General features: G+C 47.5%; 1 protein-coding gene across 1 annotated transcript; it reads left to right on the top strand.

Annotated features, from left to right (window-relative positions):
- Positions 1-6,095: 6,095 nt before the first annotated feature.
- Positions 6,096-16,279, top strand: FGF23 (fibroblast growth factor 23). Its single transcript, XM_081249175.1, has 3 exons — positions 6,096-6,397; positions 12,221-12,324; positions 13,892-16,279. The coding sequence occupies exons 1-3, from the start codon at positions 6,202-6,204 to the stop codon at positions 14,324-14,326; spliced, it is 735 nt and encodes a 244-aa protein (XP_081105301.1). The 5' UTR covers positions 6,096-6,201; the 3' UTR covers positions 14,327-16,279.
- Positions 16,280-22,050: the final 5,771 nt, after the last annotated feature.

Genomic DNA, 22,050 nt, shown 5'->3' with positions numbered 1-22,050 from the left:
AAAAGAGAGAGAACCCAAATAAACAATATAAGAAATGAAAAAGGAGACGTAACAACTGATACCACAGATATACAAAAAACCATAAGGGAATACTATGAACAATTATATGTCAATAAATTCGACAACCTAGAAGAAACGGACAAGTTTCTAGAAACATACAGCCCACCAAATTGAATCACGAAGAGATAGATAACTTGAACAGACGGATCACTGGAAGTGAAATAGAATCTGTAATGTAAAAAACTAAATAATACAGATCAGAAAGGAAATAAATAAAATAGAGATTAAAGGCGTCTGCTTTGCTTGAGCGGATCCCTCATCCACTGTGGACATTATAAGCAAGGCAGTTGGAGAGAAACAAGGCCACCAGCAGAGAATGTAAACACTTCCAGTCACTGTCTACAGGTGGGCAACTCCCAGGCGACCAGGTCAAGTGTAGCAGGTGATAAAGCAACGATGTGGGAGGGGGTTTGAGGACAAGACAATGTGCAACCCTCAGAGAAACTCTCAGACTAAGACATCTGGGAGGGACTTCAGAGACTATTTCATTCACCATCCACCATCTCCCCAGTTTACAGATGGGGAAATAGGTCAGAGGGAGGACATGGTCCCTCAGTTTGCATGCACAGATTTCAAAAGAAACAGGTTCTCTTTGATGGCGAAGCTGATACACATGACGGGGGCGGGTAAGGGATCTGCTCGTGCCTTATCTAAAGGAACGAAAGGTAACTAGTGTACACAGGCAGATAGATGCTGTTCTGGTACATCTCATTTCTCTGACCCTGGAATGAATTGTTCCAGGTAGTGATTACATTTTGACACTGATTCAGGCAAACACCGTGGCTGAGTTTTTTGGGTTTGTTTGTTTGTTTATTTTTACATCTTTATTGGAGTATAATTGCTTTACAATGGTGTGTTAGTTTCTGCTTTATAACAAAGTGAATCAGCTATACGTATACATATATCCCCATATCCCCTCCTTCTTGCGTCTCCCTCCCTCCCACCCTCCCTATCCCACCCCTCCAGGCGGCTGAGTTTTGTTCTCATTCTTTTGAATATACTTTCTTTTTTAGAGCCGTTATAAGTTAACAAAAAACTTGAGCAGACAGCAGAGAGTTCCCATATACCCCCTTTCCCACCCTACACACAGCTTCCTCTGCTACCAGCATCTTGCATTAAGAGGCACATTTGTCACAGTCGATGAAGCAATAGTGATGCATGATGATTAACGAAGGTCCCGAGTTTAGGTGAGGGTCCACAGTGTGTCGTGAGTTCTGTGGGTTTTGACAAACGCACCACATTGCAGTTCCATCATCACGGTCTCCTACAGAACAGTTTCACTGCCCTAAAATGCCCCTGCACTCCAGCTCTCAGCTCTGAGCGTCCTCCCACTGCGCAGTTCCCCTCACTGTGTCAGACAGTGGCCAGGTACCTCCAGCCACAGACAACAGGGTGCAGTGCGTGCACGGTACACTTGCAGGGCTGGTCGTGCCACTAAAGCATTTGCTCCCAAGAGATGCTCTTGTCCTAGGAAGACCTCCATCTCCTGCTTCTCCTCACCTCCAGCCACTCCCCCTTCCACGTTCTCGCGACAGCTTCCTCTCGGTCACCGTCTAGCAGAGCCCCTCCCGCCAAGTTCATTTCTGTTATATTTGAGATTCCACATATAAGTGATATAATAAGATATCTGTCTTTCTCCGTCTGACTTACTTCACTTAGTATAAGCATCTCTAGGTCCATCCACGTTGCTGCAAATGGCATTATTTCATTCTTTTGTGTGGCTGAGTAATATTCCATTATATATATGTACCACATCTTCTTTATCCATTCATTCAAATGTCGATGGACATTTGGGTTGCTTCCATGTCCTGGCTATTGTGAATAGTGCTGCTGTGAACATTGGGTTGCATGTGTCTTTTTGAGTTGTAGTTTTCTCTGGATATATGCCCAGGAGTGGGATTGCAGGATCCTATGGTAGCTCTATTTTTAGTTTCTTGAGGAATCTCCATCCTGTTCTCCCTAGTGGCTGTATCCGTTTACATTCCCACCAACAGTGCAAGAGGGTTTGATTTTCTCCACACCCTCTCCAGCATTTGTTATTTGTAGACTCTTTAATGATGGCCATTCTGACCAGTGTGAGGTGGTGCCTCACTGTCGTTTTGAGTAGTGAAGTCCTTGAAGTGACTTACTAGCACTCCTCACAGGAGTCAGAGCATCAGACGGGATGCTGGGTGTGTGTGTGCATCGTAGGTTGGGAAGAGCCAGACAGAAGCAAACGGTCTTCTGCCCAGGGCATCGCCAGCGCCGTGAAGAGCGGGACTGCGCGTTTTCATTCTTAGCCTTCCCTAAAGACTTTCTGCAAAACGCTAGCCATAAAATAGGCTTTCCATAAACAGTTATGTGTGGGTTGATTGGATGCATTAGAGGAAGAGAGAATAGGATTGGATATTAGGAATGGAGCTTTAATCGTCTGGAGAACAAGACACAGGGTGGCATTTTCAGGAAGGCTGTAGCTCTTCCCCTATGACCATTCATCCTGGAGGCTTAGAGACATCCATCTGCTGACCCCAGGGATTGGATGGGCAAGATGCCAGGGAAACCACTGCTGAAATGGTGGAGCCAGAATCATGAAGAGGTGGGAATAGGGAGCAGAGACCTCCATCTGCAGACGGAGTCTTTAGACAGAGTCCAACAAAGCAAAGAAAATTGTGGCCCATCCTGAGACCACCGCTCCATTCCCTGGTCTTTCTTTTACCAAGATTCCTCGAAATTTTTTTCATCATAGTTTAACAACAGTCAAAACAACATTTTTTTTTTTTGGAAAATTGTTGAAAACCTTCACATGGAGAGAATATGACCTTGGGAGAGAATTCTCTGCACCTTCTCAGAGAGGATTCTTTGAAAAAGTCGGGGGATGAGGGGAAGGAACGAACTTGTGGGAATACAGATGCATCTAGTCCCCAGGCCATATTCAGAGCCTCTATTCTATGACTGTACAGGCAGGGTCTGGACCGGAAGTCCTCCACAGAGCTCCCGGGGCAAATTCTCCCAACGCCAGGGCAGGTGTCCCCACATGCTGCATCCCAGGCAGCCACATGGGATCCATGGACAGGGATATCCAAAAACCACAAGCCACCGGTCTTGTCCTGAGCTTCCTGTCCCCATCTGGTACCAGGGTTTCACACCTGGCTCCCGAGGTCGCACGCTCCCAGATCCTCCGACCTGTGCAGTGACAGCTGATGTCCTCCAGGGGCCAAGAAAAGGAGCACACTTACCCTGGGCTCTGTCATCCTCATCCTCGGAAGCTTCTGAGGAGATGCCACAACTACAAGGCTCAGAGCAGTGTACGGACTTAGCATTCAGTGCTAGGACTCCCCAGAAAAGCCCATGTACATCTTAGGCTGGAATCCTGGAAGGGGATGGACAGTGAGATGTGGCTCGGTCCCTGTGTACTGACTCCAGTGCACAGGAAGGGTGCAAAATCTGTTCCTTGATAAGAACTGTAGAGTCAGACTTAGGGGTTACAATCTCTCAGGGAGCTTTGGAAACAAGTGCAAAGAGTCTCACCTTCATTTAGCAGGGCAAAGGTTGGTCCTCGGGGAGTTATGGTTGTTCTCCCGGGCAGCCAGGTTGGGAGCCCACGGCAGGAGTCTAGCGAGGAGCTGGAAGGTCTGCCATCTGTGCTATTGGGCAAACCCCTACCTCAAGCTCAATGTTTCCTTATCTCAGGTGGGAAGAATTACTCCGAGATGCTTGCACCTTCCTTCACTCTCACCAAGTGGGGGATCCCTCCTCTCCCCGAAATCAGCCTACTCCCCTGGGCGGTCCTCTGCCTTCAGATCCACCTGCCAGGCATTCAGGGCTGGTGGGGAGTCTTCAGAAGTGACATAGGCCGGCACATCGGTTCTCTCTCCTAACAGGACACATGGAAGTGGCCAGGGAGGTTCCACCTCCAACCAGTCTGGGACCAGAGCACATGACCACATCCTTCTCTCAAGACACCTGCCCTGCCCCCTGCAGCATCTTGGCAGCTGCTGGGAAACCCCTCTCTGACCCACCCTGCAAGTCTCCCTCAAGCCCCTTTGCCCCCAAGTCCTCCTTGACCACGATGTCCACCACTGGGGTCTGTCCGTCCTCTGGATGCTCTGGCATGTCGCACCCGTCCTGGTCCTCCAACGTCTCTCACATGGTGCCTTGTATGGAGTAACGTCTTCTCCAGTCACTCGCATCGTGGACCCCTTGAGGATAAGTTTGCTCTGCTTTGTATTCTGTGGTGAATACATGTACGAACCATTCTGTGACTGCTACTAAAGAAAGCTGTCTCACACATAGCAATGAAGTGTCCTAAATCTTCTCTCTAGCCTGGAGGGGCCAGCACCCTGTGTCTTAGAGACACATCCTGGGTCCAGGCGAGGAGCCCTGTGCCCCTTTGCTCCTGGACCTGTCTCTCCTGCTCTTGTGGCTTCAGCCCCCAACACGTGGAGGGCTCAGGACACCCAGATTCAAATCCAACCTCTCCCAGTATGAGCTGCACATCTTTGGGTGCGTTATTTAAACTGTGTACATCAGCCTCCTCATCTACACAGAGGAAGTACCTGTACCTCTCCAAAGGGTTATTAGGAAAAGTAAATGAGTTACTACAAGTAAAGCACATCATAAATTCAATAAGTGCAGGTGTCTCCGAGATCATCGTCGGAGGAGCAGCCTAGGGAACCGGCAGACCCTGTCCCGGCTCTCCTGTTTATTTGCTTTGTGACTCTGGACATGTAAACCCCAAGAGTTCCATTTCTTCACGTATAAACTTAAAATATGGAGAACGCCTGGTGAGTCTACCTCACAGAGTGGCAGTGAGGTTCAGATGAGCTAATACACGTGAAAATGCTTTGTGAACTATAAAAACGCGTATGGGCAGGAAAACAAACGCCACTTCTTTGTGCCTGCGTCTGTGTGATCCCCCTTCCTATGGTGCCTTCTGCGATGGTTCCTGACTTTCCCCTGCCTTCTGCGGTAGCTGGGAGCTCCTGGGGCAGGGATCACATCCCTCTCCTCTTCCAGCAGCCCTGATCTCTAGCCTGCCGCCCGCACGTGGTCTGCACTCAGTAGAGGGGATGTGGGAAGAGCAACAGTCCCCTCGCATGTATGCTCTTCCAGAAGGCGTGCAGTGGCTTGCCCCCCAGGGATGGCCCGTGATAGGACTGTCGCCCCACCTGAGAGGGCACATCTAGTCCCAGGAGCCAGGCCCCCCATAGACACTAAATGTGGGGACGCCTGGCCTGCAGCTCTGCCCCTGGGACCCCCCCGGGCTCCGGTCCCTGGGCTCAGCCAGCAGACTTGCCATCTTCACGAGGTTTCTGAATTCACCTCCACGCTATTGGAGAGACCACAATACCAGTGGAGTTGCCCTTGGCAGTTCAAATCAGGGAAACCGAGCAATCAAACCTCAGCATTCCGTAAAGGAGCAGGGACTCCGAGGCCTTTCTTCTTTCTTCCCGTCTCGAAACCCTCCCAAGGTTGCAACTTTGCTTTTGTGCCTCTGTCTCGGGTCTCCCATATCTTCATGAAGAGGGGGTCTCAGAGGACGCCACTGCCTGGTACTGACCTGGATTCCTTCTGTGTCCCTCAAAACACCCACTTAGGGCTGTGCATACACAAAGCTCTGGGTGCTTAGCTCCTGATTGGAATTTAAAAGACTGAGAAAAACAAAATGAGTGGACTTGATGGGAGATTAATTGCACAGGCATCTGTTGACTGCATGACTGAAGCTGGATTTTTTCGGAACCACTGGCTGCCTTCGCATTTCCTGGTGGAAGTGGGGCAGGTCAGCAGACAACCCAGTGTCGTAGATAACTTTTGCCCACACATCATTCAGTTTTGGGAGCGTTGGCTTGAAATTGAGGGGTGTGTATATGTGTGTGTGTGTGCGTGTGTGTGTCTGGAACCGACGTGCCTTCCGTGAGCCTCAGAGATCCCTGTATTCTCTTCAAATGGGCTGATTACAACACAGAGGATGTGGACGGTGGAGTTTTTCCTGTTTGATGTCACACTGCTACCCTTTAAAAGTCCGAGGGAAAAAAAGGAGGGAATGCAGCCTAGGAGCCTCAGGCCAGAAACCAGCAAGGAAGAGGAGAAACAGTCCAGGGAGGCCAGGCGCAGAGCCAGGGTCGGGTTTCAGACTCCACACCAGCCATTCAGAGAGCCGAGATGCTGGGGGCCTGCCTGGGCCTCTGGGTCTGCACCCTGGGCTGTGCGGTCCACGCCTATCCCAACACCTCCCCGCTGCTGGGCTCCAGCTGGGGCGGCCTGACCCACCTGTACACGGCCACGGCCAGGAACAGCTACCACCTGCAGATCCACAGGGACGGCCACGTGGATGGCTCACCCCAGCAGACCATCTACAGTAAGTTGGGGCTCCGTCTAGGCTGGGAAGATGGGGGACTGATCTGTGCCTCCACCTGCAGGGACTTGGGGAGGCCTTGGCTGGACCAGAGGGCTAATCCAGCCTCCTAGCTTCTCGCCCAGGATCCGTGAGTGTATGTGTGTGTGTGCGCGCGCGCGCGTTTAAACCTTGGAGGAAGATTCTGCCACCTCCCCAATTAGTGTGTATTGGTTTCTCCCAACAAGAATAATTTCCATCTTAACTAAAATCCATCTTCCCACAATAGCAGCCACTTTCTCTGTGCCCTGTCCAAAGAGTCAAAAAACGTACAAAAGACAGGCAAGGAGGCTGGGAGGAAAAGAAGTCAGATCGGTCAGTAGACACTGAGTTTTGGCTCATGAACTTTGGACTTGGTTAACGGTAGAGGTTGTGAAGATTTCTGTACCAGACCAGGGCTTGGAATAGATAAACCCAGAGGCTCTTTCCAACTCCGAGCTTCTAGTATGCTGGCCTTATAAAAGTTCTCAGGGAAAATGTATTAAAGACTAGACTGTCCAGGAATCCTGTCTTGATGAGTCTGACCCAGTGCATCCATCCATCCATCCATGCACACTCATCATTCAACAAGCTTACTAGGTGCCTCAGTGGAACCCAGGATTCTATGAGCTGGGGAGCCTTCTGTGGAGCTGAAAGGTCCACTTATTAGCAAATTAATCTGGTTGGGAACTCACTGAAAAACATGAGACAACCAGAATATTTTTAAAGATGAGGTGTGTGGAAAGTTGGACCACAGTCCACAATAGTCAATCAATTAGCTGTGCTCCTGATGTCCCCAGAAGGAATAATGGGGTGGGAGGATGATAGATATCGAAAAAGACAAGGTCTTCTATTGTAGGAGAACCTGTAAAAATTAAGGAACCAGAAAAATGCCAACTGATTCAAAATAGATCCAATCGGAGGAAGGAAGGAGTAAGCACAGTCTCTGTTTAATTAAAGACAATTTCTTGTAGGAATAATGACTCGCCTTTAATTGTTGCACTACATTATTCTGTAATTTTGCTGTGGCCTTGTTATATGCATGACATTCATTTTGCTAAGAGTCAAAGGACCTTAAACCTGGTAGTGAGAGAGATGCATGTGCAAAGCCAAGAGTTCAGACCTCTTCAGGTGCTCAGTGGATGGTGACAGGGGGTGAAAGGAAGGAGGAAGTTCTCCCCAAATACCAAACAGGTTCCAGAACTCAGGGGAACACAGTAGCATTCAGGAGTCAACATCTTGGAAGCCAAGTTTGAGTCTCATGGCAAAAAATCTGAAATAAATCTGGATACAGTTGATGCATCCAAAGTATCACTCGTTTTAGTCAATGGATATTTAGCAGAACCTACAACGTGTTTGACGTCTTGAAAAGCTCTGTGGCTTCAAAAGAAGACCAGCCCTTCACGCACCTCCAGGTTTTCAACCTTCGTGTCTCCCAGCTCATGATCAGCTTTGAGGAAACACAGTTTTGCCCTCTCGTGGAAGCCTGCCCTCGCTTCAAGCTGAGAGGTGATTTAAGTCGCAGGAGAGTAGATTATGGTAAATTATTTTGATTCCCCTACATGGAAAGGGCTGCAGATAATTAGAGAATGCTTATAAAATTTCTCTATAATCACAGAATCCTTTTGACGAAAGGAAGCCCCCAAAGACACGGCCTGGTGGGGGGAGGGGGAGGGCTGTGAGTGGTGCCCGGAGGGGTTCGGGCTCAGCCCACTGAGTTTGCAGCATGAATCGTAGAATTTTCCCTCTTATATCCACCGACCTCAGGCCCCGAGAAGACACAGAGCGCTAGTTGGAAGGAATTAAAATGACTGAGAGGAAGCAAAGTGAATTGCACTGATTTCAGATTTTTTTTTTTTTCACAGAAATGCGATTTTGTTTTGTCATATAAAGAACCTACTAAGCCTTGTGTCTCTGGCAATTAAGGAACCTGGGAAGGGACTGAGTCAGGGGCGGGAGAGAGACACTTTTGCTAGTTTATATAACATTTACACTATTCAGACCAGTTATCATGAGCATTACATATACATAGATAGATAGACAGAGAGATATACACACTAAGATAAAAAGTTACCCAAAAGGGAAAGAAGAAACACTGATGCCTGTAGCTCCGTAGGACAACTAAGTAACAGGCTGGAGAAGGATTTGTAATGACCTCCCCAAGGAACGCAAAGCAGCGGTTTTACATTGATGGAAAAGTGTGGAGTGTTTTTTCCCCTCCTAATTAATTACAGATTTCCAGTGACATGTGGTTCACTTGATTATTGTGCTTTACTAAATTCTTGATTAAGAGTTGAGTACTCAACCCAGCTTTGGTTTGTTGATCGTTGTGAAATTATCTGCCTACATGATTCTATATCCTCGTGACTTGCAGCTGGTGTCAGGGAGTGTGTCTCCAATGTCTGTCTCCTTCCTTCTGTGAACAAGGCGACCCTCCCACTCTCCGAGAGCCCCACTTTGTGGCAACAGCAGCAAAGAGATGCTTACTACTCCTGGTTAATATTATTCCCTGGCTCCTGGTCTTTTTTTTTTTTTTTAATCTAAATTTTATTTTCAACAAGGGATCTGAGTTTGGTAATTACATTTTTTTATTTTATTTTTTTATTAGTTCCTTCTTTATAACAAAGTGAATCAGTCATACATATACATCTGTTCCCACATCCCTTCCCTCCTGGTCTCTTTACTTGCTCTGGCTTCCCCAATGTCACTTTCTTTACTTGAAGCTGAACTATCCTTGGGCTCTTTAACCCTTCAAAATGTTATCTTTCTTTTGGGGACCTCAAGGTCCTTTCCATCCATCATCTTAGTTATCATTTATTGACCATGAGACTAGAATAGGGCAGATAATTTTCTACTTTTATAGCAGAGATTGAGGCAAAGTGGTAATAGTAATAATCACCGGCATTTAGAAAGTGGGTTTATAGCAGATAAAAATATTATCTCCTTACACCCCGCAGACGACCAAATGAAGTAAATGATTCTACTCCATACGAGAAAACAGAGGTTCAAGGACTCAGATAACTGGCTTGTGGTCACATAGGCGGTAAATGACCTAGGGGAGACCTGGAGCCGGGTCCTCTGCTTCTCTGTATCACGTGCACAGACACGGCATCACGAAAGGAAATGTCCTTTACACCTGCCGGGCTCCAACAGGTGTGGTCCCAGCGGCCAGCGGTTTGTGCCTTCTTTCTGTCAAATGCTGCCCTTGGGTCGGTGCAGACCTGCCTCAGTCACCTGCACAGGGAGGGCAATCGGCTCTTCCGTTTGCTGGACTTTTGCACCGGCTCCTCTGGGTTTGATTCAAGCCTGTGCGTCCTCACGGCAGCAGCTCCCGGTCCCCCTGAAGGCTGTCTTCTCTCCTCACCGGCCCTGGGGACAACACACACCGCTCACAGGGACCCAGGCATCGGCTGGCAGCTGGCAGGGTGTGGGCTTATGGTCAGGGGCAGGCCAGCCATCCTCCACAGGACCGTCCATCTGCTAAATGTTTTCAGGGAAGGCACTTTGTTACAGCATCATCCCATTTGATCCCAGTTGCAACCCTGGGAAGCAGGCAGGACAGCTGTGATCCTTCTCTTTTCCCAGCTGAGGACACCGAGGTAAGAGCAGTGACTTGCCCAAGGCTACAGAGTTAGTACAGGGCATGACAGGGGCCGGAATCCTAGCGCCCAGTTCCAGGCTCCTGGCTCAGCACCTCTCCCCTGACCCCCTCAGGGGTACCGTGACCTGGCGGCCTCATGGCCGTGGCCTGGATTTCGGCCCTTGATTTCATCTTCTGAGGCTTGTCGTGATGTCAGCTGGAGACGAGCTCCAGGGTTGTGGGCAGAAGATGTTAGGGTCACTGACCTGAGCTTCCTGAGTTTGAATCTTGCCTTGGTTTCCTCATGATTTAAATGGGGAGGCTGCTACGTCCAATATTAATACTGGTGACATTAACAACATAGCTGGTTTTGTGGGGGGGGGGGTTTTGGGGGGGGCGCGGATTCTTTTCTTATTTATTTATTTTTGGCGGCGACCCATGGCATGTGCGATCTTAGTTCCCCGACCAGGGATTGAACCTTCACCCCCTGCAGTGGAAGCGCAGAGTCTTAACCACTGGACCAACAGCGAAGTCCCATAGCAGCTAATTTGAGAGTTTAAAATGTGTCCAATACTCAGAGTGCAACATCTCAAAAACAGTTACGAAGTGTAACTTTTTTTCCCCCAAGTAGACTGAAAATTCATCAGGCTAGAAACAATTTCTTACATGTTCCTTATGTCTCTCTCAGGCCTTCTCTCAACATTAACCATAGATCTGAGACTCACAGGCAGACCCCGTTACGGAGCATTTAATATCCTCCGCACCTCCCATTCCCCACCCCACTTCCAGAAGCTTCCCTCAAGCCTACTCCTTAGCCAAACTTGGAGACCAATGACCTCTCCTCTTTGGCCCTCTGCCTGGACTTGCTCCCAGCCTCATGGCCTCTGCCCTACATCATTCTGACTTCTCTGTGCTCAGCTAGTGTCTAGTATTGCCTGCCTCTCTCTTTGAAGGGCTCTGTACTGAGCCTGCACGGGGTAGATCTGGGCTATAAGTCACCCCATGAGGCACCATCACTTACCGGGCGCAGATGCCTGGCGTTTCCACCCTCTCCGGGCTACATTTCTAGAAGACTCGACCCCCTGCCTGGGCTACCTCCCTGGGAACTGTGAGGCCAAATGAGATGTGTGGGGAAATTCTGTGGTCAGCAAAGGGAAGAGGCCCCAAGACCTAAAGAGATGATTCTAGTAGAAAATGTCAGGTAATTAAACAGCATCTGGGGAGGAAGTCTTGCTGAATTAGCACTCATATCACACCTTTTATGGTGTCATTGTACCCTTGCTACAAAACAGAAACTTTAGCTACTCACTGGTACTTGTTAGAATTGCACATCCCCATGGCGGGGGGGTGGGGGGTGGGGGGGTCACACTTAAAACTATTGTCAGTTCCTCGGGGTGTAGGTAGTGTGAATGGGTTTCAGGCCTTTGTCCAGGGCTAGTTTTTGAGAGGGGCTGCACCTGGGGGGCACCACCAAGTGAGAAAAGGACCAAGAATAGCAATGAAGAAGCAAGAAGAAATTCCCTGCCTCCCAGGATCTACTCGACATGGAAAGATAAACCATCTGCTTCTAAGTGGCTCACCCTAGAGAGGGACTAGACATGTGAACTTATTAAAGCAGGTGAGGAGATACATGCTCTGAGAGAGGCGAGTTGGAGCGGCTGAGAAGAAAGAACAGGTCATTCTGATTAGGGAGATTAGGAAGGTCTCCATAAAAGAGGGACATCTGAGCCTGGCCTTGAAGCGTGAGTGACCTTGATAAGCAGAGGAGGGAGGAGAAGATCCATCCGAATACAGCTCTTGACACATAAAGGGTGCTGACTCCTGCACGGCTCCCTGGGTGGAGGATCAAGCTGGATGCTTGAAAGACATCTGGGCATAGATTTAAAAATCACAAAAGCAGAAGGCTTGGGAGGACGTGACCACCACCACAAACATTAAGAAGTATGAGTCAGGCAAAGGGGAAAATAAAGAGAGTCCAAGCAGAGAGAGAAACATGTTGGTACAGGTGGAAGCAAGCTGGGAGTCCAGGGTGCTCCTTACAGGCATGAGGAGATGCAGGAGGCAAGGCGGGGGAAGGGGGGAGGGGAAGTCAGAAGAAAGAGGCTGAACGAGGACAAGAGGAGGCTTCTGTGAAATCATCACCACCCTTTAGATCAATCAAGGGAGGGTCCTTGGAGGTAGGGGCTGGATGTGAAGCCAGGTTTTGACCGGCATGATTTTCTCCATAGGTGCCCTGATGATCAGATCTGAGGATGCGGGCTTCGTGGTGATAACAGGGGTGGTGAGCCGGAGATATCTCTGCATGGACTTCAGAGGCAACATTTTTGGATCTGTGAGTTTCTTTTTGTGCTGGATAATTCTTTGCAAATAATTATCTCATTGTTCTGGCAAAATGTAGAATTTTACAGCTTAAAGATTCCACTTGCAGATTACCTTGGTGATGTTTTCACTCAGTACTTTTTTCCATCTAAGTATCAAATGCTCAGGTTTATACCGCTGAGGTCTGAACCCAGGCCATCTGGCTTTGGAGCATCTGGGCTCTCAGTCTCTAATCCGACCTGCCCTTTGGTCCCCATTTTTTTTTTTTTTTTTTTTTTTTTTTTTTTTTTTGCGGTACGCGGGCCTCTCACTGCTGTGGCCTCTCCCGTTGCGGAGCACAGGCTCCGGACACACAGGCTCCGCGGCCATGGCTCGCGGGCCCAGCCGCTGCGCGGCACGTGGGATCTTCCGGGATAGGGGCACGAACCCGTATCCCCTGCATCGGCAGGCGGACTCTCAACCACTGCGCCACCAGGGAGGCCCTGGTCCCCATTTTTTAACTAGCACAGCACCTTGTCTGCAGCCCAGGTCCTCAAGTCACATCCGTTCATGTTGGAAAGTCCATTAGAAAGAAAGGGTGAGAAGCCACTGGGGTCTCATGATCTTGTTACTAGACACCCTTGACCTTGGGCAAGTCCCCTATTTCTCTCAACTTCAGTTTCCTCACCTGGAAAAAGTCAAGTGGGATGGACCATGTGCCCTGTGGGGCTCCCCCAAATCAAGATCTGTAGCGAACTCCCTCGGCCCCAGCTGTGATGGCTGGTCTTTCGGATTGGTGAGCAAGGGCGTTCCCAAACTACAGGGCGCAGCATATTCCAAAAGCACGGGGGCATCGGACAGAAGCTGCTCCCACCAGAAAATTCCAAGAGAGCAATTACTTTCTGCTTTACTTACTGCTGTGTCCTAGCACCCACCATAGTACCTGGCCCAGAGTAGATAAATATCTGTTGAACAAATATAGACAAATACGTACATAAATACCTGTTGACCGCATATAGGCATATACAGAGTCCTCATCTGTAAAATCCTTACTTCGTGGACTTCTGAGGATTAAAGGGCACCCTACGTGAAGGCCCTAGCGGGCACTCAGCAAAACGCAGCACCAGTTAGCGGCAGAGTGAGGGCTCACGTAGGTCACCTGGTGATGCAGTTCATGTCCCTAATTCCCAGACTCTGTTCCGCCTCCGAGCGGGAGTCTCCTTACTTATGTGTGGCCCTACAAACCCCAGCCCACCTTTGTCCAGGTGAGGAGACAGACCGAAGCCACCTCTGAGCCAAAACCAAAAGGCAGAGAGAGGGCAGGCCTCCGTCCAGAAAGCAGACACAGAGGCGCCGGCTCCGTCCAGCCCGGCCCCAGGCAGCCAAGTGCCGGCGGCGGGTCCCCAAGGCTGTCCCCACCTGCCCGTCGTAACCGCAGTTTGGAAATGAGCGGAAATCACTTTTGCTCAGCAGGGCACGACGGGGTTAAAGGCAAGGCCCGAGTAGAGTGGGTGGGAGGATCGGGGTCCCGGGGTGGAGCTGGTCCCATCCAGCTCCCCCGAGGGCTTCAGCCTCACCCGGTCGCCCCGCCCCGCTTTCAGCATCACTTCAGTCCGGAGAGCTGCAGGTTCCGGCAGCGGACGCTGGAGAACGGCTACGACGTGTACCACTCGCCGCAGCACCGCTTCCTCGTCAGCCTGGGTCGGGCCAAGCGGGCCTTCCTGCCGGGCACCAACCCGCCCCCGTACGCGCAGTTCCTGTCGCGCAGGAACGAGATCCCGCTGCTGCACTTCGCCACCGCGCGGCCCCGGCGCCACACGCGCAGCGTGCACGACGGCGGGGACCCGCTGAGCGTGCTCAAGCCGCGCGCCCGCGCCACGCCCGCGCCCGCCTCCTGCTCGCAAGAGCGGCCCAGCGCCGAGGACAGCGGCCTTGCGGCCAGCGACCCGCTGGGGGTGCTCCGCGGCCACCGGCTGGACGCGCGCGCCGGGCCGGGGGGCGCCGAGCGCTGCCGGCCCTTCCCCGGCTTCGCTTAGGGCGGCCCAACTCGGAAAGCCAAACCGTCTGGGGCGCGGGCTGGAGGTGGGGCGAACCGGCTCCCCTGCCTCCCTTAGCGGGAGGTCCCCGGGGATTGCCCTTGGAGGCCGGTGGGGTGGGGCCCCTCGCCTTCCTCCTCCCACCTGGGCGTGCTCCCTTGGGAGAGCACCCCTCACCCCCAGCCCTTCCTCTTCCCTCTCCTCTCCTCTCCATCAGCCTAGCATTAAGAACTAGGGCTTAGCGAGTTGACCAGCCGGGAGGTGAAGCGGGGAGCCCAAGCCAGCGGCTTCTCCACCGCCCCCTGCTTTGTGCCATCTGCCTGGACCCTGTTGGCAGGGTTTGAGTTGGCAACCTTGACCTGGGGGATTAACAGCTCGACTGAAACCCATGAAAATCCTAACCTCAAGCCTTCGTTCTTCCTTAAGCATCTCTGGAGAAGGGCCGTCAACAAGACGGGGCGTAGGCTGGTCAAAACTTAGCCAGAATGACCGCCCGGAGGACGGAGGCAGGGATCAAGCTAGAGACACGAGCTCCTTACAGGATGGCCCCTTGCCCTGCTCTGTCCTTCTGTGCAGCCAAAGCCCGGCCCCCAGTGACCCTGCTCTTCCCACGTGGCCCCTGCCTCTTGGCCCCACCTTTGGCTTGAGTGAATTGGGCCTGAGGAGGAGTTTTGGTCTTGGCTCCCGAAAATCTACCCTGCTAGGATTTGTTTTTCAAAATGGAAATAAATTCAAACTCTCCCAAGAGGCCCTTAATTAAGCCTCTGCTTTCACGTTGAGTGGTGATCCATTCTGGATGAATTAGACAAATGTTGTAAGGAGGGGCCTTGTGACAACGGGACTGCTCTGGGTTGGGTTTTTGTGCCAATTGTGTCTTTTTTTTTTTTTTTTTTTGGCGGTACGCGGGCCTCTCACTGTTGTGGCCTCTCCTGTTGCGGAGCCCAGGCTCCGGACGCGCAGGCTCACCGACCATGGCTCACGGGCCCAGCCACTCTGCGGCATGGCACGTGGGATCTTCCCGGACCGGGGCACGAACCCGCGTCCCCTGCATCAGCAGGTGGACTCTCAACCACTATGCCACCAGGGAAGCCCCAGTTGTGTCCTTTTGTGAAGTGGCATCGGGGATTCCAGGGAAAGAAGTCCAACCACCAGGGATCACAGTGTAGGAGTCAGGAAAAGCCAACACCGTGACGGCAACCCGCCCTGTAGCCGTGGCTAGAGGCTTAGCTAATAAAACACTCCTAGGCGGTCATGGCTGGGTCTTACTCCACTTGGACGTTCTGGGGGTACCACATGAAGACAGCTTTCAGTCCCAGGAGCCCCAGCACTACCCTGAGGAAAACCAACCCTCACTTACAAGAACAGCTGAGCACCAGGCAGGGGGAGACTGATGCCTTAGTCATCCTCAGGGGCCCCGTTTCCTACCTCTACTTAAATGGCCACCTGAAGAGCAGGATACGAACGAGCAGAGTAGATGTGAACAGCAGCTCCCTCCCAGTCACCTTCTCCCCCTACCGCCATCACGCACCCAACCTTAGAAACTGATCCATTCTTTTACTTAGGAGAGAAACATTGGCCAACTGCTCTCACCTATGGTTTTAGGCTGATCTTGAAGGATGAGTTCCTATTTCAAAACACTCAGACTGTGTATAATAACTATATAGCAGTGCATGGCAACTATTTTCTTTATAGTTTTCATTTTCCGTTCGAGATATTATAGTGTATAAAAGCTACTGGAAACCTAAATGGAAAGGACTTCGGCAGAAAACTGGTTCACTGGGGTTTTCTCTTTGGCAGAGCTGAGAGAGCCTCACAATGTCTTATGTCACTTAGCACGTGGCAATATTTATTTATTTATTTGGAAGATTTTTGCCTATCGCTCTGTATTTATGGATATTTATAAAAATGTAACCCCACCTTTTTCCTTTCTTCTTTTAAAAAAATAAAACTGATCTCAGCTTCTCTTAGCTTTTCCTTTTTGTATTACTACACAAAAGTACATCGAAATATGAGAATAAAAGGAATTATGGTAGGAATTATGGGCGGGAGCACTGGGAAAACCTAGAGAGAGCAAAGTTGAAAAATTTCAGAATTTTAAAATATTCAAGGTTTTTTCCATACACAGATGAACTCAGCAATTTTGCCTAATTCAGACAGAATTATTGAAAACAAAGCAAAAATTTTAATACTGGATTTCTGATCACTCTAGCTTGTGTTTCCTTTAAAGAGAGAAATTTTTTTTTTATTTGAAAAATACCCACAGACACAGCCACATCAAGATCCCAGTAAACTTCCCAAGAAAGATGACACATTCCAGGCTCTGGAAGAAATAAGGGGAAATGGCCCACAGTCAAGAGAAAATTCAATCACTAGAAACCAACCATTAGATGACCCACATCTCGGAATTAGCAGCAGGAACTTTAAAGCAGCTATTAGAAATATATTTAAGGGTTTTAAAGGAAGGAATGGTAATAAGGAACAAATAGATCAGGAATCTCAAAAGAGAAAAGAAATAATAAAAAGAACCAAGTAGAAATCAAAAATTGAAAGATACAATACCAGAAATAATAAATTTATTAAATGAGCTTAATAGTAGATTGAGGATGAAAGAACAGTCATTGAAGATAATAAAGTTAACATGTAATCTAACCTGAAGAAAAAATATGTTAAAAAAATAATGACCAGAATCTCAGTGATCTGTGTGACAATATCAAACTGTCCAAAATATGTGTATGTGGAGTCCCAAGAAAGGAGCAGAAAGAGTTGAGGAATAATATTTGAAGATACAATGGCTGAAATTTTCCCCAAATTGATGAAAAACTAATATACTGATAAAAGCAGCTCAGCCAACCTCAAGAAGAATAAAAACAAAGAAAAATCACAGTCAAACTGTGATTTGAGTATATCACAAACTTCTGAAAGCAAGGATAAAATCGTGAAAGCTGCTGAAGAAAAATGAAACTTTAGGTATACGTGAACAGCTGTGCACAGCTGATTTCTTTCTTTTTTTTTTAAATTAATTTATTTTTGCTGTGTTGGGTCTTCGTTTCTGTGCGAGGGCTTTCTCTAGTTGTGGCAAGCGGGGGCCACTCTTCATCGCGGTGCGCAGGCCTCTCACTATGGTGGCCTCTCTTGTTGCAGAGCACAGGCTCCAGATGCGCAGGCTCAGTAGTTGTGGCTCAGGGCCTAGTTGCTCCGCGCCATGTGGGATCCTCCCAGACCAGGGCTCGAACCCGTGTCCCCTGCATTAGCAGGTGGATTCTCAACCACTGCGCCACCAAGGAAGCCCCTGCACAGCTGATTTCTCATCATAAACAAGGGAAGCCATAAGGCATTGAAAAGGTTGAAAGAAAATAAAGCTACATACCCAGAATTACATATCCTGCAAGAACATCCTTCAAAAGTGGGGAGGGGGAAATGAAGGTGAAGTAAAAACTGAGAGAACTTGTTGCCAGGCTGAAAAGAAATAACACCATATAGAAAACAAAGGGCACCAGAAATAGTAAAAATGTGGGTAAATTCAAACAACTACAAGTATGTGACATACTTTCTTCTCTTGGTTTCTTTAAAATACCACTTAAAGCAAGAATTACAACACTGTACTGTGTGGCAGAATTTCCACACAGGATGGGAAGGGTAGATGAAAGGAGACGGTTGCAAGATTGTAACACTGTGTGTGAAAGTCATACAACATGAATTCTAAGTAGACTGTGATAATATATGCGTATTATAATTCCTAAAGTACCTCCAATAATAAAAACAATCAAAGGGGTGTTGACAAAAGCCACTAAAAGTATTAAGAGAGAATACTAAAAAAATACTCAATTATCCCAAAAGGAGGCAGAAAAGGAAGAACAGAAGAAAACTCAGAGGGGACCAATAGAAAAATGACAAGACTAAATCCAACCATATCAATAATCAGATCATATATAAATAAAACACTACAACTAAAGGCAGCAATGGTCAGACTGCATGAAATAACAACACCCATTTACATGTTGTCTATAAAAGATGGACTTGAAAGAAAAGAAGGGAAGGATATTATATTAGTCCGCTAGGGCTGCCATAACAAAATGCCACAGACTGGGTGGCTTAAACAACAGAAATTTATCTTCACAGAGCTCTGGAGGCCAGAAATCCAAAGTCAAGGTGCCAGCAGGTTTCATTCCTTCCGAGGCCTCTCACCTTGGCTTAGAGGTACCACCTTCTCGCTGCGTCCTCACCTGGTCTTTCCTCCGTACTCAGGCAGCCCTGGTGTCTCTCAGTGTGAACAAATTTACTCTGCTTTTTAGAACCCAAGCCAGACTGGAATAGTAGTTTCCTTATTGGCCCCATTTTAACTTAACTGCCTTTTTAAAGGCCCCCTCCCCAAACACATTCACATTCTGAGTTACTTGGGGCTAGGACTTCAACGCATGAATTTGGGGGGACATAATCCAGTCCAGAACAAATATATACAGTGAAAACAGTAAGCGTAAGAAGTATGGGCTTGGGCTTCCCTGGTGGCGCAGTGGTTGAGAGTCCGCCTGCCGATGCAGAGGACACGGGTTCGTGCCCTGGTCTGGGAAGATCCCACACGCCGCGGAGCGGCTGGGCCCGTGAGCCATGGCCACTGAGCCTGCGCGTCCGGAGCCTGTGCTCCGCAACGGGAGAGGCCACAACAGAGAGGGGCCCGCGTACCGCCAAAAAAAAAAAAAAAAAAAAAAAAGAAGTATGGGCATACTATATAAATAGCAAACAAAATAGGCTTCAAGTTAAGGAATACTGCCATAGGTAAAGAGGAACATTTTTTAATGACAAAAGGGCCAATTCATAAGGAAGACATGAAAATCACAAATGTTTATGTCTCTAAAAACAGAGTAACAAAACACATGGAGCAAAACTGACAAAACTGAAGGGAGGAACAGACAAGTACTAATCTGAGTTGGAAATGGGAACACTCCTCTCTCAGTAACTGAGTAAGCAAACAGGCAAAAAATCAGAAAGGATTAGTGGTATCTAAGCAACACTATTAATGAACTTCATATAACTTACATTTATTTATAGGGCATCAAACCCGACAACTACAGAAGATAGTCCTTCTGAACAGATGGAATGTCCATCAACATAGATCACATACAGGCCAACAAACAAGTCTCAATTAACTCAAAAGTTCAAAATCTTCAGAGCAAAATAAATGACTGAATAAGTAAATAAATAGGGAGAATTCCGAGTAATGTATGTGGATACTGTGTCCTGAAGAAGGGAGTATAAACCCCACTGTGCACAGAGACTTCCTTCCAAAAGGTACAATCAGAAAAGGGGGAAAGAAGAGCCTCTTTGCCGTGGAGAAACCTCACGAACACTGCCTCAGCCAGGTGATCAAGGTCAATATCAAAATCAACACCAACAATCAAATGAAATAGGTCATGTTGACAGTGTGTACTCCTGATATGATACGATAAAAAATGATACTTTGCTTCTGTGGTCTTCTCCCAGAAAACCATAACCCCACTCTAATCATGAGAAGAACACCAAATTCCAACAGATACACATCCTATAAAACATGATACTAGTCCTCCTCAAAACTGCCAAGGTCACCAAAACACAAGGCAAGTCTGAGAACCTGTCACAGCCAAGAGGAGCCTAAGGAGACGGAGCCCTATGTAACACCATGTGGGATGGGGTTGGGAATCCTGGAACAGAAGGAGGACATCAGGTAAAAACCAAGGAAATTTGAATGAACTGTGGACCTTAGTTAATAATACTGATCCATTAGTTAACAAGGGTACCATACTAATGTAAGATATCAGTAACAGAGGAAACTGAGCACAGGGTATATGGAACTCCTGGTACCATATTCGCAACGTTTCTGTAAACCTAAAACTATTCTAAAAAATAAAGTCTATTTTAAAATGTACATGGAGATAAAAAGTTCCTGTAACAGCAAAAGAAAATCAAGATAAGGAATTCAGAAATAGACCCACACTTATGTGATCAACTGATTTTTGACAAAGGAACCAAAGCAAGTCAAGGGAAAAGAAAAGTCTCTTCAACAAATGCTGTTGGAACAACCGGACATCCATGTGAAAAACCATGCACCTCAACCCCTCATCTCACACCATACACAAAAATTAATTCCAGAGGGATAAATTGGGAGATTGGGATTGACACATACATACCACTATATATAAAATAGATAACTAATAAGGACCTACTGTATAGCACAGGGAACTCTACTCAATACTCTGTAATGGCCTATATGGGAAAAAGAATCCAAAAAAGAGTGGATACATGTATATGTATAACTGAATCACTTTGCTGTACACCTGAAACACAACAATGTAAATCAACTATACTCCAATAAAAATTTTTTTTAAATAAAAATAATAAAAATTTGTATCATGAAAAAAATAAAGTTGACAGTAAAAACAAAAACAAAACAAAACTAATTCCAGATAGATTAAGACCTAAACAAAAAAGGTAAAAGTATAAAACTTCTAGAAGAAAACAGAGTATCTCTATAGTTAGGGGGTGGGCAAAGATTCTTAGAACACAGAAAGCAATAACCACAAAACAAACACAATGGTAAATCAGTCTTATGAAAATGAACAACTTCTCATAAAAAACACTATTAAGAAAATAAAGTTATATTTTATAACAAATATATAGGCTGGAATATTATAAATATATAAAAGCCTACGTGTGTATACATACACACAGACCTGGAGTAAAGGTCTGACAACTTTCTTGTATATTAAGCATACACCCACACCTACACTACAACCAGCCTAAGAGAAATGAAAACACATATCCAGAAAAAGACTTGTAAAAAAGAAGAATTTGTAGCAGCTTTTTCAAAATACTCCCAAACTGGAAATGGTCCACATGTCACCAATAGAACAGATAAACTGTGGTATATTCATTCACACAATGGAATTCAATGTAGTAATAACAAGGAAGACCTAGATTAGCAGTGAGCACATCCAACACCCAGACCTTGGTTTCTAAATACCATTTCCGCTGAAAGCAAATGGCTCCAGGGCTCTTTGGAGAAAAAGCTGATTCCCAGGACTGAGGCTGGGAAAGAATAAGATGATTCTGGAGCATCTTGTTCGGCAGAAAAGAAAGAAGTGCTTAAAGAATGATGGGAATATCCCAACAGAACACAGAAGCAGCTGCGAAGTGTTCCCACGGGACAAATTTGGGACAATCTGAGCATCAAATAATGATAGTACTGGAATTTAAGTCATTGAATAAGAATCCCTGAGTTCATAGTGATATAAATAAATAAGTAGGGGAGAAGGGAAAGTTCTTCCTTACTGTATAATACCAACTAATACATACAGAAACAAAAATAGAGATAGAAAATAATCAATGGAGGCTAAAAGTGTGGGTGACAGTTTAATGAGGAACCAGATAAACAGTCATTTTATGGCAGATGGACTTGGTGATAGTACTCATGCACCTCCTGACAAGGCTCACCAAGGACACATCCTTCCTCGGGTGCTTCTGACAAAGAAGCATAACCTGAATCTAAGAATGAGAAGCATCAGAAAAACCTAATAACTAGCCTGTAGCCTGTAATTTTTCTTTTAACAACTGGGTCAAGAAAGACAAAGAAAGGCTAAGGAACAGTTCCAGATCAAAGAAGAATGAAGAGGCATGACAATGAAATGCAGCACGTGGTCCTGGACTGGATGCTGGGTTGGGGGGTGAGGAAGAATTAGCCAGAAGGCACACCG

The sequence above is a fragment of the Mesoplodon bidens genome (genome assembly GCF_964165515.1).
Source record: "Mesoplodon bidens genome assembly, chromosome: 11".
Classification (NCBI taxonomy): Eukaryota; Metazoa; Chordata; class Mammalia; order Artiodactyla; family Ziphiidae; genus Mesoplodon; species Mesoplodon bidens.
This window is presented reverse-complemented; position numbering and strand designations above follow the sequence as displayed.